The sequence below is a fragment of the Bos indicus genome, chromosome 1, assembly GCF_029378745.1.
Source record: "Bos indicus isolate NIAB-ARS_2022 breed Sahiwal x Tharparkar chromosome 1, NIAB-ARS_B.indTharparkar_mat_pri_1.0, whole genome shotgun sequence".
Taxonomy (NCBI): domain Eukaryota; kingdom Metazoa; phylum Chordata; class Mammalia; order Artiodactyla; family Bovidae; genus Bos; species Bos indicus.
In genome coordinates this window covers 94,975,422-94,991,054 of record NC_091760.1, presented here as the reverse complement: position 1 = coordinate 94,991,054, position 15,633 = coordinate 94,975,422, and the positions used below count along the sequence as shown (strand labels likewise).

Genomic DNA, 15,633 nt, shown 5'->3' with positions numbered 1-15,633 from the left:
AGCCATGAATGTTGATTAATTTTTTTCTCAAAAAATTTTTCTTTAGAACTTTTTTGATTTCCATTTTAAATCATCCTTTCTAAGACCAACTAGAATTGCCTTTGTTTCCCTACTCAAGTCCAAGCCAAAAACAACCAATATATATTTAGTATTGGATTTGGGGGAAATGGTCACAGAGTGAAGTCATAATCTAATAATTGTAACTGTATTACTTTCAAATATAATCTTTCAGCACTGTGGAATGACAGGACACTAATTTTTGAAGAACAAAAATAAAGCAATTGAACACCTACAGAATGAGAATATCAATAGGTCTTTCAGAATAGCCAATGCTAAGATTCTGAGACGATGAAAAACAAAACAAAACAAAAAAATGTTAGAGAATATAGACATTCTTTGGGAGAATAAAATCCTAACACTGAAGTTAAAATTCAAAGCTCAGCAAACTTTATCTCCTAGAGATGTTGTAAAGATGTGTGTGTGTGTGTGTGTGTGTGTGTATTGTTTTGTTGTTTAGTCGCTAAGTTGTGTTCGACTCTTTTGTGACCCCATGGATTGTAATCCACCAGGTTCCTCTGTCCATGGAATTTCCCAGGCAAGAATACTGGAGTGGGTTGCCATTTTCTTCTCCAGGGTATCTTCCTGACCCTGGGGTTGAACCCATGTCTCCTGCATCTCCTGCATTGGCAGGTGGATTCTTTACCACTGAACCACCAGGGAAGCCTATATATATATGTATGTGTGTGTGTGTATATATATATATATATATATATAATTTTTTTAATAAAAGGAAATTCCTGGACAGACAGTGATCAAGAGAGAGAACAGCAGAAGTGGCTGAATGGAAGGCTGAGCCATTTGTCTTAGGCTCCCACATCTGGCTACAGACTCAAGTGCCCATGGAAAGAAATTATTTTCTGCTACTTACAAGAATAGAACTGAGATGCTGTGCTGGTCTGGGTCTAGAAACCAAAAGGAGTTTCATAAATACCCTTATCTTTAACTGACTATCATTAATATCTAACCTGAGGGAATGTGATGGCAATGATGATCTCTGGGTGGAGTGGGGGAGAAAAGAGAAAAACTCTTTGTTAAAGGTAAGAATTAAGCAAATGGTCTACAGGGAAATCAAGGTCATAATTTGTTTCAAACTTTCAAAATATTTATATCTCACATAATTATGACTATACAAATCTAAAATACACTGAAGGCTGAATTATTGATTTCTTTACAATCTCACCATATAATGAAAAATTCAGCAGTAAGTATTTTATTACCCTTTTCCCTTTTCATGTTATTAATGTACTCTGAGATATTATTAATTTTCTCCATTCTTTTTAAAATTTACGTTTTCTTATTTATTTAACTCTGTATCTGGGTTCCACCTTTTTACTCTATTCTCACACCTCCTTACTGGTGTTAATTGAGGTCTTCAGTAATGATTCTTGACTCATTACTTTGTCAAATATGTGTGTTTGAGTTGAGTGATTTAAGGGCCAAGGGGATGTGAAGGATCCAGAGGGAAAAAGTACAGATTTTAATGATATAACTGATATCAGCCATACTATGTTGGTAATCTCTATGAAAATCAATAAAGTATATTATCAGTTTGTAATTCTTAAATTCTGCATTTATATCTGTATGTGACTGATTGGTAATGAATATGCACACATACTAAAATGTACTTGGGTAGACCCGCTGCACTTTGGAGAAGGCAATGGCACCCCATTCCAGTACTCTTGCCTGGAAAATCCTATGGATGAAGGAGCCTGGTAGGTTGCAGTCCACGGAGTCGCTAAGAGTCGGGCACGATTGAGCGACTTCACTTTCACGTTTCACTTTCATGCACTGGAGAAGGAAATGGTAACCCACTCCAGTATTCTTTCCTGGAGAATCCCAGGGACGGAGTAGCCTGGTGGGCTGCTGTCTATGGGGTCACACAGAGTCGAACAAGACTGAAGTGACTTAGCAGCAGCAGCAGCTGCACTTTAGTCAGTGCTGAAAGGACAAGACAGGTGAGAGAGAGGCAGCAATGGTTATTTGATAAGCTATTTAACTAAGATGAATTTGAACAAGAGTCAGGTGAAACTTGCTGAGAACATTTATTGCTGCCAGTTGAGATTAATGCAGTGTGGAACATCTTTGCCGAGAGGAGCACCACCTCATCCTTGTGGCTTTAGGCCTTTGACACAGGCTGTCACAGGCAGGCTGGTGGGATGCCACGGCCCCTTTCTCTGGGATGTCTCTCTGTGGTGGCACCTGCTCCCCAGTGACTAGCTTTGCTGTGCAGTTTGAAGCCGCTTCATTTTTGTTTTTTGCCTTCGAGCAGTTCTCAGTTTTTTAGTTTTTAAGAAACTATCCTCCAACTGGTATAGAAAATCTTCAATTCGTCCAACCTGGAAGAAATAAACAGATACAACAGTGTTTGTTGTTTCCCCAGGTTTTGTGTATACAGGAAAATGGTGAGGAATATAAAAGTACACAGCACATACAGGCTCAAGGTTGGAACAGAACTGGCAGTGACAGATACAATTAAACATAAAAGTCCCCTTTTGATTTCCATTTCAGCATCCTTTGCTTTAGGAACATGAAGAAGACATGCAGGAATTTACCACCAGGTCCTATATGCTGGAGAATGGAACTTGGGAGTATCATTACCTGCTGTCTTTAATGGTCAGTGAAACCAGGGATTTCAGAAAGAAATAACTGGTAAAAGTTATCTAAAAGAAGAATGAAACAAAATCTACACCCCTCAAAACCAGTGATTCTACATTAATTAGTATGCCCCTTAGGCCACTTGTCTGATAGCTCAGTTAGTAAAGAATCTGCCTGCAACACAAGATACCCTGGTTCAATTCCTGGGTCAGGAAGATCTCTTCAAGAAGGAATAGGCTACCCACTCCAGTATTCTTGGGCTTCCCATATGGCTCAGCTGGTAAAGAATCTGCCTGCAATGCGGGTAGACCTGGTTTCAATCCCTGGATTGGGAAGGTCCCCTGCAGATGGGAAAAGGTACCCACTCCAGTATTTTGGCCTGGAGAATTCCATGGACTGTATAGTAGTGGGGTAGCAGGGAGTCAGACACAACTAAGCGACTTTCACTTCACTTAGGCCACTTGGGAGAAAAATGAATTTTCCATATAGTTTTAGCAGGAGCCATTTCTCTTTTAAATAAAAAGGAAAAGTTGAAAAAAAATAAGATAAAATATAAAAATAGTGCTTAAAAATAAATTATTAGTCTTTCTTCCAAACAAACTTAAAATTATTCAATGACAGTTGAATGCATTGTGCTGTTTGTCAGAGTAAAACAGTTTACATATATGCTGAGTTGGGCTTTCATGATGAATAACAATTCATACTTAACCCCGATTCCCAGGACCTGCATATTCTATTAGTCTAAAGTCACTCACTGAAGAGCCTATTGTCATAAAGTTAGCTCAAAGCTAGAGTACTTACTCTTCAAGGTGCATGAACATATCATCTACTTAAGATAAAAGCACTTACAAGTTCAATTTTCCAATTTTGAGCTCTACTTTTAAATCACTTGATTTATCATTCGGAGTAATACCCAAAAGATAATTCAGGTTGTCAAAAAGAGAATAATACATAGTCGCATTCATCTATATGTTATAGTTAGGTCTTATATCACACAAGGTGATGCATACAATCCGTTGGTTTCCATAAGAAAATAACATAGCTTATTTATGTGAAAACAATTATTTTTGAAAACCTAAAATTACTTCAGGTAAATTTTTCCCAAAAGTTTGTGTAATTTATGATATCTGATTATTGCAGCAATCCTCAAAATGATTTGACAGAATATTTTTTAATCTTGTCATGAAGTCAGTGCATGATTTTATGTATTCCATCCATGTATACTATCCAACTTATACCAAAATCATAGGTAAAAAATTAACATAGAGCATAATCAAAACAAACACGATAGATGGCACTTTACTGTTACTTTGATAGTCGAGTTGGTGGCTCACTCAAGTTATTTGCACTGAAAATGTATCATCTGAATTGAAGCTCTTTACAATGATAATGATTGCAGTTAGCCCCAATACAATTAAAATTACAACCCCAATGCAACAAAAAACATGTCCTACAGAAAAATAATAGTTTTAAAATATCTGTTGGGTGGCTGCTATCTTTTTTGAAAATTGTGTTTATTAAGAGCAGTGTTGATTAACTGGTTGCTTTTCATTAGAAAAGACAAAGAAGAAACACAAGATATGTTATTTGAATACAGAGTACCACTGAATTACCCTGGGAGGTCTAGGGTACAGATTCTATGCATGCTTCTCCTGGCCTAGGTGTTCGTCTCCTGCCTGGTCTGTCTACATGCTATCCTTTCAACCCATTATCCCAATAATATTGGAATGATCTTTTAAAAATGTGTATCTGATCACAGTTAGCCCTGCTTAAAATGCCTAAATGGATTCCCAAGTCCTTAACATGAGCTACATGTCTCTGGGTGATCTGGTTACACTACACTCGTGTCTCTAATTCTGTCTCCTGTAATTCCATTTGCCTTAGCTCTGTGGTACATCTCTCAGTTTTCTAAGTACAACCATGCAGCATTCTATGCACTCTTGACTTTCCTAATGCTATGACCTCCAATGGAATATTCTCATTGGAACACTTACATATCCTCTAGATTTCAGGTTCAATATCAGTGTCTCAAGGACATACTCCTTGATGACTCAAATCAGGTTGAGGTTCTCAGTAACATATTCCCTCAGCAGTCCATTCACTCTTTGCCTATTTTAATTCTTAACTGTTTATAATGATTTATACAGTATCCATCTTCCTGTCTGGCTTGCTGCATAAGGCAGGCAACTAGGTCCATGGTGTTCCTTATTCCCAATACCTAGGATATGGTAGACCTTCAGTAATTTTACTCTTTGATAATAGATCTGAAGACATCAGTGTGTTCAGAAACCGATGTATTTTTCCATACTCAAAGTGGTGACTGGTATGAAATATATCAGAAGGCTTTCTTTTCTTTTACAAATTAAATAAGAATGAGGGACTTGCCTGGTAGCTCAGGTGGTAAAGAATCTGCGTGCAATGCAGGAGACCCTGGTTCAATTCCTGGGTTGGGAAAATCGTCTAGAGAAGGGATAGGCTACCCACTCCAGTATTCTTGGGCTTCCCTGGTGGCTCAGACTGTAAAGAATCTGCCTATAATGTGGGAGACCTGGGTTTGATCCCTGGGTTGGGAAGATTCCCTGTAGGAGGGCATGGCAACTCAGTCCAATATTTATGGGCTTCCCTGGTAGCTCAGTTAGTAAAGAATCCACCTGCAATGCTGGAGACATGGGTTTGATTCCTGGATTGGGAAGATCATCTGGAGAAGGGAACAGCTCTAGCATTCTGGCCCGGAGAATTCCATGGACAGAGGAGCCTGGCTGACTACAGTCCATGGGGTTGCACAGAGTCAGAGATGACTGAGAAACTTTCACAGATTAAATAATTGCTTTCATATGCCACCATTCTATTACCATTTGAGTTTAAGCATGGTAATAACAAGGTGTGGTCTCCATGCTTGAAACGGCCAAAAGTAGAAAGGGCACTGACTGGATAAGGATTCAGAAGTGTTGAATTCTGCTCTTGTCCTGGTTTATAATCCTCAATTACCCAAGAGAAGTCACTTGGCCTTTCTGACCTTCAGTTTTCAGAATGGTGGATCCAGCAGGTGGATCAATTAAGGGCTAGCCTTTAGTGAAGAAGAAGGTTAGCCTAGATAATTTCCAAGTGAAAGTGAAGTTGCTCAGTTGTGTCCAACTCTTTGTAATCCCATGGACTGTAGCCAACTAGACTCCTCAGTCCATGGAATTTTCCAGGCAAAAGTACTTGAGTGGATAGCCATCTCTTTCTGCAGGGGATCTTCCTGACCCAGGGATTGAACCCAAGTCACTCTCATGCTTTATCATCTGAGCCACCAGGGAAGTGGATAATTTCCAAGGACACACTAAATAAAAAAATTTCATGACTTGTACTCACACCAGATTTAAGTTTGTCCAGTCTTAAGAAGTGCCTTTACAGTTTTCAAATCAGAAGTTATTCTCTCAGATTATACCATTAGGTGAATGACACAAAATGCAGTAAAGTAAGTCAATTTTAGCTTCTGTACTTACTGAAGTGTAGGAGAGCTGAAACATGTTTTTAGTAAAGCTGGTTCTTTATTTTCTTTTTTTAAGTCAAGGAAAGAAAAGTGCTGGTTTAAGAGAAAATAGATTTATATAACTAAGAAGAACAGATTGCAAATGATAGAAATTTCTATAAAGCCCTTAGGGGAATAAAACACAAATATGTAGGCATATAAGGAAGCAAACAAACCAGTTTTGGGAGCAGAGGCCTTATTAGACCTTCTTTTTGGGAGAGGATCCACTTGCTTAATTATATCAGATAGTGTCCTTGGTCATTCTGGGTCTAATTTTCCCATTTGCAAAATGGGCAGATAACATTCTCTTGTGTATCTGTGTGCCAATGCTGACGTGGCATTACTGAGATATGAACATCAGCCCAAATGAGCTTGTAGAGAATTTGGGATGCCAGATGACTGAAGGGAACTGAAGAATTCAGTCCAAGGGCAGATTCTCACCTATCATATGGTTATTAATCAAAATCCACATCAAAGAGTTAGGAAATTGTTATCAACTAGTATCTGAGGACTTTTAATTCTTATACACAAAAGTCTATCTGTCATGACTTAGTGTGGAGTCAAAAAGTTCAGGAAAAAGATGATTTTGAAACCGTGAAAGAGAAGATAGCCTGAGAAGCACAGGAGATATCAAAGCTGAAATTCTAACAGTACAAAAACAAAGAATACCAATTAGGAAGAAATGTGGCGGTAACTAAATAGACCAGTATATATGACAGGAAGAGAGAGACCTGGTCTCGTATATATGCGAGAGACCTGGGTTCGATCCCTGGGTTGGGAAGATTCCCGGGAGAAGGAAATGGCAACCCACACCAGTACTCTTGCCTTGAAAATCCTGTGGACGGAGGAGCTTGGTGCAGGCTACTGTCCGCGGGCTTGCAAAGAGTCGGGCATGACTGAGCAACTTCACTTCACTTCACTATGACAGGAAAATTTCCGGTCAGCTCAGATCTCAGAGGAAATACTCTTGTTCTTTCATGCAAATATTTACTGAACATCTACTATGTATTTGGGAAGCTGCTGTGGCTCAGAGGGTAAAGCGTCTGCCTGCAATGCAGGAGACCTGGGTTCTATCCTTGGATCAGGAAGATCCCCTGGAGAAGGAAATGGCAACCCACTCCAGTACTCTTGCCTGGAAAATCTCATGGACAAAGAAGCCTGGTAGACTACAGTCCATGGAATCGCAAAGAGTCGGACACAACTGAGCGACTTCACTTTTCACTTTCACTATGTATTTGGTATTTTACTAAGGTAATAAGCAAAAATATCAGGATGCTTGTTTTTGAGGAGCTCATATTCATATAGGAAAGACAGTTAATGAAAAAATGACTGCAACAAAGCATAAATGTTTATCCAAGAATTATGTACAAAAATGTTCTGTTAGCAAAAATGTCAGAACAGTGAATTCTATCTGAAGGAAACGTGGAGGAGTATGGGAGGTGATAGGAGATGGGTCTTTGTCAGGACAAGAAACTCATTCCAGACAGAGGGAATGGCGTTCATAAAAGGAAGTTGAGAAAGAATATGGGATATTTGATAGGGGTGAGTCACATAGCCTAGATGTGGGCATGAGGGGACTGGGAGTAGAGATATACATAGCAGGAAACATAGATTGGGGTCAGCTTATAAAAAGTTGAAAAATATTTAGCTACATGGTTAGAAAGATAAATGTGGTGCTATTGTATGGGGTGGAATGCAGCTAGGGAGACTAGAAGCAGGTGGATCAATTAGGGCCCAGTGCAATAAGATATGAAAAATACTATGGGGGCCTGCATCAAGAGTTTAAGAGACATTTGGGAAATAAGAAGTGTAGTCTTGATGAAAAATTCTATGTTGGGGTTAGAAGGCAGGCAGAATTAGTAATGAGTGTGAAGTTTCTCATTTGAGACAATAATGGTATCTTAATGAGGTAAAGAATAAAATTCAATGAATAGTTTTAGGGGAAAAGAATGAGTTTGATTAGTGACAAATGTAAGAGGTAGAAAAAGGCCACATAATCAGAAATGTGTTTAAAAAAATGGACCTGTAATAATAGCCTAATACTAGGCTAAAAGCCAGAATGATGCAAAACTCCTAATTGAAAAGAAAAAACAGTCCACTATTTTGTGGTCTACTGTGTGAAAAGCATTCTAGCAGTTAAAAAGTCATAAGAAAAAGAAACAAAAAGTGATGCTTTCGGTTATTGAGAACAAAAAAGTGGTTATGGTAGAGAGAGAGCTTGCTGGGGCAAAGTCAGATATATCTGGGTTGGAATCCCAGCTCCAGCATGTTCTTGGTGTGTGACTTTTGGGCAAACTTATTTAATTTCTTGGAACCCAAGTTTCTTCATCTGTCAGTGGCTTCACAGGGTCCTAATGAAATTAAACAGTTTATGTGAAATATTGCATAGCTCTGAATATTTATTATTTACTAGTAGTATTAATGCTTGAATCTGGAAGTGTATGCCCATTAAATAGAAAAATAAATTTAAAAATACATATAAAAGTGAAATAAAATGAAAAGCCAAAGAACTTTACCAGTCCCTGTGTTTTTGACCTCCACTCTCTAAGGATGCTGCCTCAGTAACTGTGCCAAGTGTGGGTGTTCGATATGCTTTCAAGTCTTGTGATTAAGTCTCAAAATTCAACTATGTAAAGGGTAGAATTAGGAGGGGACAGAGAAAGGGGTATGAAGGTATGAGTTTCTGATAGTGTATATTGGCTGCAAGTTCAAAAAAGTTCAACTGTATTCCCTGGTTAACCAAAACTGATCTGATTATAAACTACAATGTTTAAAATGTGTCTCAATGGGAGTAATAGTTCTCTCCCTTTTCTGGTCCTGTCCCGTCTCATCTGGGCTGTGATGTTTGGTGCTGGGTATGTCCAGGTTTTAACTCCAAACTTTATGAAGAAAAGTTGGATGACCTGGAGATGTTTACTGGGGAAAGAGAAAACATAACAGGAATCTGCGGTATCTTTAGGTGATATGTGAAGGGGAGATGAATTTGTTGTGTTAGCTTACATATTTGAAAGAGAGTACCATTTAGAATTACAATATGGGTTTGAGTCTCATTGCTTTCACTGGTGATGTAACTTAACTACTGAACTTTAATTTTCTCTTCTCTAGTGTAAATCATGAATTAATTATAATCAGACTTTATTTACAGGGTTTTAGTGAGGATTAAATGGCTTGATGTTTGTGGAAAGCTCTTCATAAATGTCTAAGTCCTCCACAAAGATTATAACAGCACATTGTCTAGTGTCTGGTGGTTTCATATCAGGGTCTCAATAAATATTTGTTGAACTGGTAAACAGCTGAATGAGTACTTCAGTGAGTAAAACAATAGATATAATATTGATATTTTCATGACTGTGTAAAAGTGGAAGGTGTTTTGGGGTAAGGTATGGTGACCCTCATCACCAGACACTGGAAATCAAACACTAGATGACATTTTTGGCAAGTGAATTATTCGGGTCATGTGTGACCGGGGGTTGGATTAAATAAACTTTAAAGTACTACTTTAATGATGTTATTTTTGCCTGGATTCACTGTACAGAAATGTGCTCAGTGGAAGCAGAATACATTGCCATTTGCATTGTACCACACTGAAAGAGCACTATGGAAGTGAGAGGGAGCCAACCATTTCTGCTGTATTAGTATTGCATGTAATGCAAGATATCGAACTGGTTGATATAAACATCCATAGATATTAGGGTTCTCAGTACTTCATTATATTTCACTTATAAAAGCATATCCATAAGACCTATAACTTCTCTAGATATATCAACATTTTGTCTTGCATCCAAAGGACTCCTATTATGGATTAGCTTAAGTGTAGTTTATAGTATACTTTATTTCTTTCTCACTCTATAACTGGATCAGATTATTCAATCATCAGATTATTCTTCTTCTCAGTTAATGATTTTTTTTATCATATCAAAATTTAAGATTATTCTACTAGTTCTAGGATAAAATGCAATATTTTTACAGATTAAAATGTTCTCCCTCACAAAGCCACTTCAGAGTAACTTTCAGTACAGGCATAATAAAAAGTACTTGGATATCTTCTCTGATAATCTTTTACTGTAAAATTGGTTTGTATCTTATGTGTAGGGGGCAAGTGTGGGGATAGCCTGAAGTCAGGAGAGCTTCTATGCACTTGAGAGTTTTCTTGTGAAGGAGGGTTGCTGCTGCCTCACTATGATTTGTGGGGCTGACTATGGTTTCATTTGCACAGAGATCCAACCTATTTTTATTTGGTAATTGAAGGCCTGTGAGCCAGAGGCGGAAGCAATAGTACCACTTTCCATGTCTTATGTAATGGCTAGCCATGAGACCAGAGGCATTGCTGGGGAAGAAGCTGAGATTTAGGGCGTAGAGAGTTAGGAATGGGGACAAACTAAGGAAAAAAATGTCAAGAAGCTCAAAATGAGTGAAGCTGGTGAGAGATGGTAACAGAAAGGGACACACAGCCTCGGCCTAATACTGCTTTGAAAGGGGAGTCATTCAGATGTGATAGAGGGAATAGGGAATCACTCTGAAGATCTGGGTGTCCCTTTCCCTCCCAAAGTCATTTAAAATCAAATACTACTGTAATGAGTTGAATTTCATTCCCTCAAAATTCCTGTGTTAGGGTCTTAAGCCCCAGTACTTCAGAATGTACCCTTATTTGGAGACAGGGTTTTTATAGAGATCATCGAGTTGAAATGAGGTCTTTGGGGTAGGCCTTAACTAAAATGACTGGTGTCCTTATAAAAATGGGATATTTGGAGACAGTCCCTCACACAAGGAGATTAACTTGTGAAGATGAAGACAGTGGATGGGGTGATGCTCCTACAGCCAAGGTGTGGTAACCACCAAGGTTAAGCAAACCACCAGAAACAAGGGGAGAGGCATAAACTGGTTCTTCCTCACAGCCCTCAGGAGGTACCAACCCTGACGAAACTTTGAATTTGGACTCCCAGCCTGCAGAACTGTGATGATAAACTTCTGTTGTTCAAGTCACTCAGTTTGTGATACTTTGTTATAGCAGTCTTGGCAAATTAATGCAACTATAGAGCAATGGCTGCGCTTTGCTGGAGCAGCCGTGAAAAGATACCCCACGCCCAAGGTAAGAGAAACCCAAGTAAGACGGTAGGTATTGCAAGAGGGCATCAGAGAGCAAACACACTGAAACCATAATCACAGAAAACTAGTCAATCTAATCACACTAGGACCACAGCCTTGTCTAACTCAATGAAACTAGGCCATGCCCGTGGGGCAACCCAAGACGGGCGGGTCATGGTGGAGAGATTTGACAGAATGTGGTCCACTGGAGAAGGGAATGCCAAACCACTTCAGTATTCTTGCCTTGAGAACCCCATGAACAGTATGAAAAGGCAAAATGATAGGACACTGAAAGAGGAACTCCCCAGGTCAGTAGGTGCCCAATATGCTACTGGACATCAGTGGAGAAATAACTCCAGAAAGAATGAAGGGATGGAGCCAAAGCAAAAAGAATACCCAGCTGTGGATGTGACTGGTGATAGAAGCAAGGTCTGATGCTGTAAAGAGCAATATTGCATAGGAACCTGGAATGTCAGGTTCATGAATCAAGGCAAATTGGAAGTGGTCAAACAAGAGATGGCAAGAGTGAATGTCGACATTCTAGGAATCAGCGAACTGAAATGGACTGGAATGGGTGAATTTAACTCAGATGACCATTATATCTATACTGCAGGCAGGAATCCCTCAGAAGAAATGGAGTGGCCATCATGGTCAACAAAAGAGTCCGAAATGCAGTACTTGGATGCAATCTCAAAAATGACAGAATGATCTCTGTTCGTTTGCAAGGCAAACCATTCAATATCACAGTAATCCAAGTCTATGCCCCAACCAGTAACACTGAAGAAGCTGAAGTTGAAGGGTTCTATGAAGACCTACAAGACCTTTTAGAACTAACACCCAAAAAAGATGTCCTTTTCATTATACGGGACTGGAATGCAAAAGTAGGAAGTCAAGAAACACCTGGAATAACAGGCAAATTTGGCCTTGGAATACGGAATGAAGCAGGGCAAAGACTAATAGAATTTTGCCAAGAAAATGCACTGGTCATAACAAACAGCCTCTTCCAACAACACAAGAGAAGACTCTACACATGGATATCACCAGATGGTCAACACCGAAATCAGATTGATTATATTCCTTGCAGTCAAAGATGGAGAAGTTCTATACAGTCAGCAAAAACAAGACCAGGAGCTGAATGTGGCTCAGACCATGAACTCCTTATTGCCAAATTCAGACTTAAATTGAAGAAAGTAGGGAAAACTGCTAGACCATTCAGGTATGACCTAAATCAAATCCCTTATGATTATACAGTGGAAGTGAGAAATAGATTTAAGGGCCTAGATCTGATAGATAGAGTGCCTGATGAACTATGGAATGAGGTTCATGACATTGTACAGGAGACAGGGATCAAGACCATTCCCATAGAAAAGAAATGCAAAAAAGCAAAATGGCTGTCTGGGGAGGCCTTACAAATAGCTGTGAAAAGAAGAGAAGCGAAAAGCAAAGGAGAAAAGGAAAGATATAAACATCTGAATGCAGAGTTCCAAAGAATAGCAAGAAGAGATAAGAAAGCCTTCTTCAGCGATCAATGCAAAGAAATAGAGGAAAACAACAGAATTGGAAAGACTAGGGATCTCTTCAAGAAAATCAGAGATACCAAAGGAACATTTCATGCAAAGATGAAGGACAGTCCTCAATAAAGGACAGAAATGGTATGGACCTAACAGAAGCAGAAGATATTAAGAAGAGATGGCAAGAATACACAGAAGAACTATACAAAAAAGATCTTCACGACCCAGATAATCACGATGGTGTGATCACTCACCTAGAGCCAGACATCCTGGAACATGAATTCAAGTGGGCCTTAGAAAGCATCACTACGAATAAAGCTAAGTAGAGGTGATGGAATTCCAGTTGAGCTATTCCAAATCCTGAAAGATGATGCTGTGAAAGTGCTGCACTCAATATGCCAGCAAATTTGGAAAATTCAGCAGTGGCCACAGGACTGGAAAAGGTCAGTTTTCATTCCAATCTCAAAGAAAGGCAATGCCAAAGAATGCTCAAACTACCGCACAATTGCACTCATCGCACACGCTAGTAAAGTAATGCTCAAAATTCTCCAAGCCAGGCTTCAGCAATATGTGAACTGTGAACTTCCTGATGTTCAAGCTGGTTTTAGAAAAGGCAGAGGAACCGGAGATCAAATTGCCAACACCCGCTGGATCATAGAAAAAGCAAGAGAGTTCCAGAAAAAACATCTATTTCTGCTTTATTGACTATGCCAAAGCCTTTGACTGTGTGGATCACAATAAACTGTGGAAAATTCTGAAAGAGACGGGAATACCAGACCACCTGACCTGATCTTGAGAAATTTGTTTGCAGGTCAGGAAGCAACAGTTAGAACTGGACATGGAACAACAGACTGGTTCTAAATAGGAAAAGGAGTTCGTCAAGGCTGTGTATTGTCACCCTGTTTATTTAACTTCTATGCAGAGTACATCATGAGAAACGCTGGACTGGAAGAAACACAAGCTGGACTCAAGATTGCCGGGAGAAATATCAAGAACCTCAGATATGCAGATGACACCACCCTTATGGCAGAAAGTGAAGAGGAACTCAAAAGCCTCTTGATGAAAGTGAAAGTGGAGAGTGAAAAAGTTGGCTTAAAGCTCAACATTCAGAAAACTAAGATCATGACATCCGGTCCCACCACTTCATGGGAAATAGATGGGGAAACAGTGGAAACAGTGTCAGACTTTATTTTTCTGGGCTCCAAAATCACTGCAGATGGTGACTGCAGCCATGAAATTAAAAGACGCTTGCTCCTTGGAAGGAAAGTTATGATCAACCTAGATAGCATATTCAAAAGCAGAGACATCACTTTGCCAACAAAGGTTCGTCTAGTCAAGGCTATGGTTTTTCCTGTGGTCATGTATGGATGTGAGAGTTGGACTGTGAAGAAGGCTGAGTGCCGAAGAATTGATGCTTTTGAACTGTGGTGTTGGAGAAGACTCTTGAGAGCCCCTTGGACTGCAAGGAGATCCAACCAGTCCATTCTGAAGGAGATCAGCCCTGGGATTTCTTTGGAAGGAATGATGCTAAAGCTGAAACTCCAGTACTTTGGCCACCTCATGCGAAGAGTTGACTCATTGGAAAAGACTCTGATGCTGGGAGGGATTGAGGGCAGGAGGAGAAGGGGACGACAGAGGAGGAGATGGCTGGATGGCATCACTGTCTCGATGGACGTGAGTCTGGGTGAACTCTGGGAGTTGGTGATGGACAGGGAGGCCTGGCGTGCTGTGATTCATGGGGTTGCACAGAGTAGGACACGACTGACTGACTGATCTGATCTGATAGACAATCCCTGATTTATGATGCGTCAACATAATTTGTTGACATAATTTTTCGACTTCTTAGTGATGCAGAAATGATATACATTCACTGGAAACCATACTTTGACTTTTGGATTTTGATCTTTTCCTGGGCTAGGATTATAGGGTCTGATACTCTTGGAGTGCTGGGTGGTAGCAGTGAGTCGAACCTCTCTGTGAGTCATAGGATCCTGAGGATCAACACTGAGATGTTTATTTACTTTTTAGGCTACACTACTGTGCAGCATGTGGGATCTTATTTCTCTGCCCAGGGGTGGAACCTATGGCTCTTAGATTGGGAACATGGAGTCTTAACTACTGGACTACCAGGGGAAGTCCCTAACCCATACACTTAGAATTCTCCTGCCCCCAGACAGTCATTCTAATGGTCACTCTCAGTATAGTATTCAATGAATTACAGGAGCTGTTCAACACATTTTAAATAGGCTTTGTGTTAGATGATCCTGCTCAACTGGAAGCTGATGTAAATGTTCTGAGCACATTTAAGGTAGACCTGGCTAAGCTGTGATGTCCAGAAGTTAGGTGTATTAAGTAATTTCCAACTGATGGTATTTTCAGCTTATGTTGGGTTTATAGAGATGTAACCTTATTGTAAGTTGAGGATGTATGTACTAAGCCATAAAGCTCAATTAGGTTCCGATTTTCTCCTCAAACATGACTTTGCTGATCTCTGCCTTTCACTTTCCTGCTGGTTTATGTTGCCTGCTTTGTTGGTGCCCCCTGCACATGCTTAGCATGTACCTTGGGAAACAGTGTGGGTTTTTATCGAGTAATAGCAGTGAGAGGAACGTGATCTCAAACATAAATGCATGGGTAAATTACAGGAAGAAGGAAGACACTGTGCTTGAAATAGGATTTCCTATCAGCCGTGTCCAACTCTGTGCGACCCCATAGACTGCAGCCCACCAGGCTCCCCCATCCCTGGGATTCTCCAGGCAAGAACACTGGAGTGGGTTGCCATTTCCCTCTCCAATGCATGAAAGTGAAAAGTGAAAGTGAAGACGCTCAGTCGTGTCCAACTCCTAGCGACCCCATAGACCGCAGGCT

At 39.8% G+C, this 15,633-nt stretch overlaps 1 protein-coding gene across 1 annotated transcript in view; it reads right to left on the bottom strand.

The window, feature by feature from the left end:
* Positions 1 to 2,088: 2,088 nt before the first annotated feature.
* SPATA16 (spermatogenesis associated 16) overlaps positions 2,089 to 15,633 on the bottom strand; it is a 277,685-nt gene continuing 264,140 nt past the window's right edge. Inside the window, exon 11 of the mRNA XM_070791798.1 lies at positions 2,089 to 2,396. Coding sequence (XP_070647899.1) covers positions 2,274 to 2,396 — 123 coding nt within the window. The 3' untranslated portion in view covers positions 2,089 to 2,273. The remainder of the gene's footprint in view (positions 2,397 to 15,633) is intronic.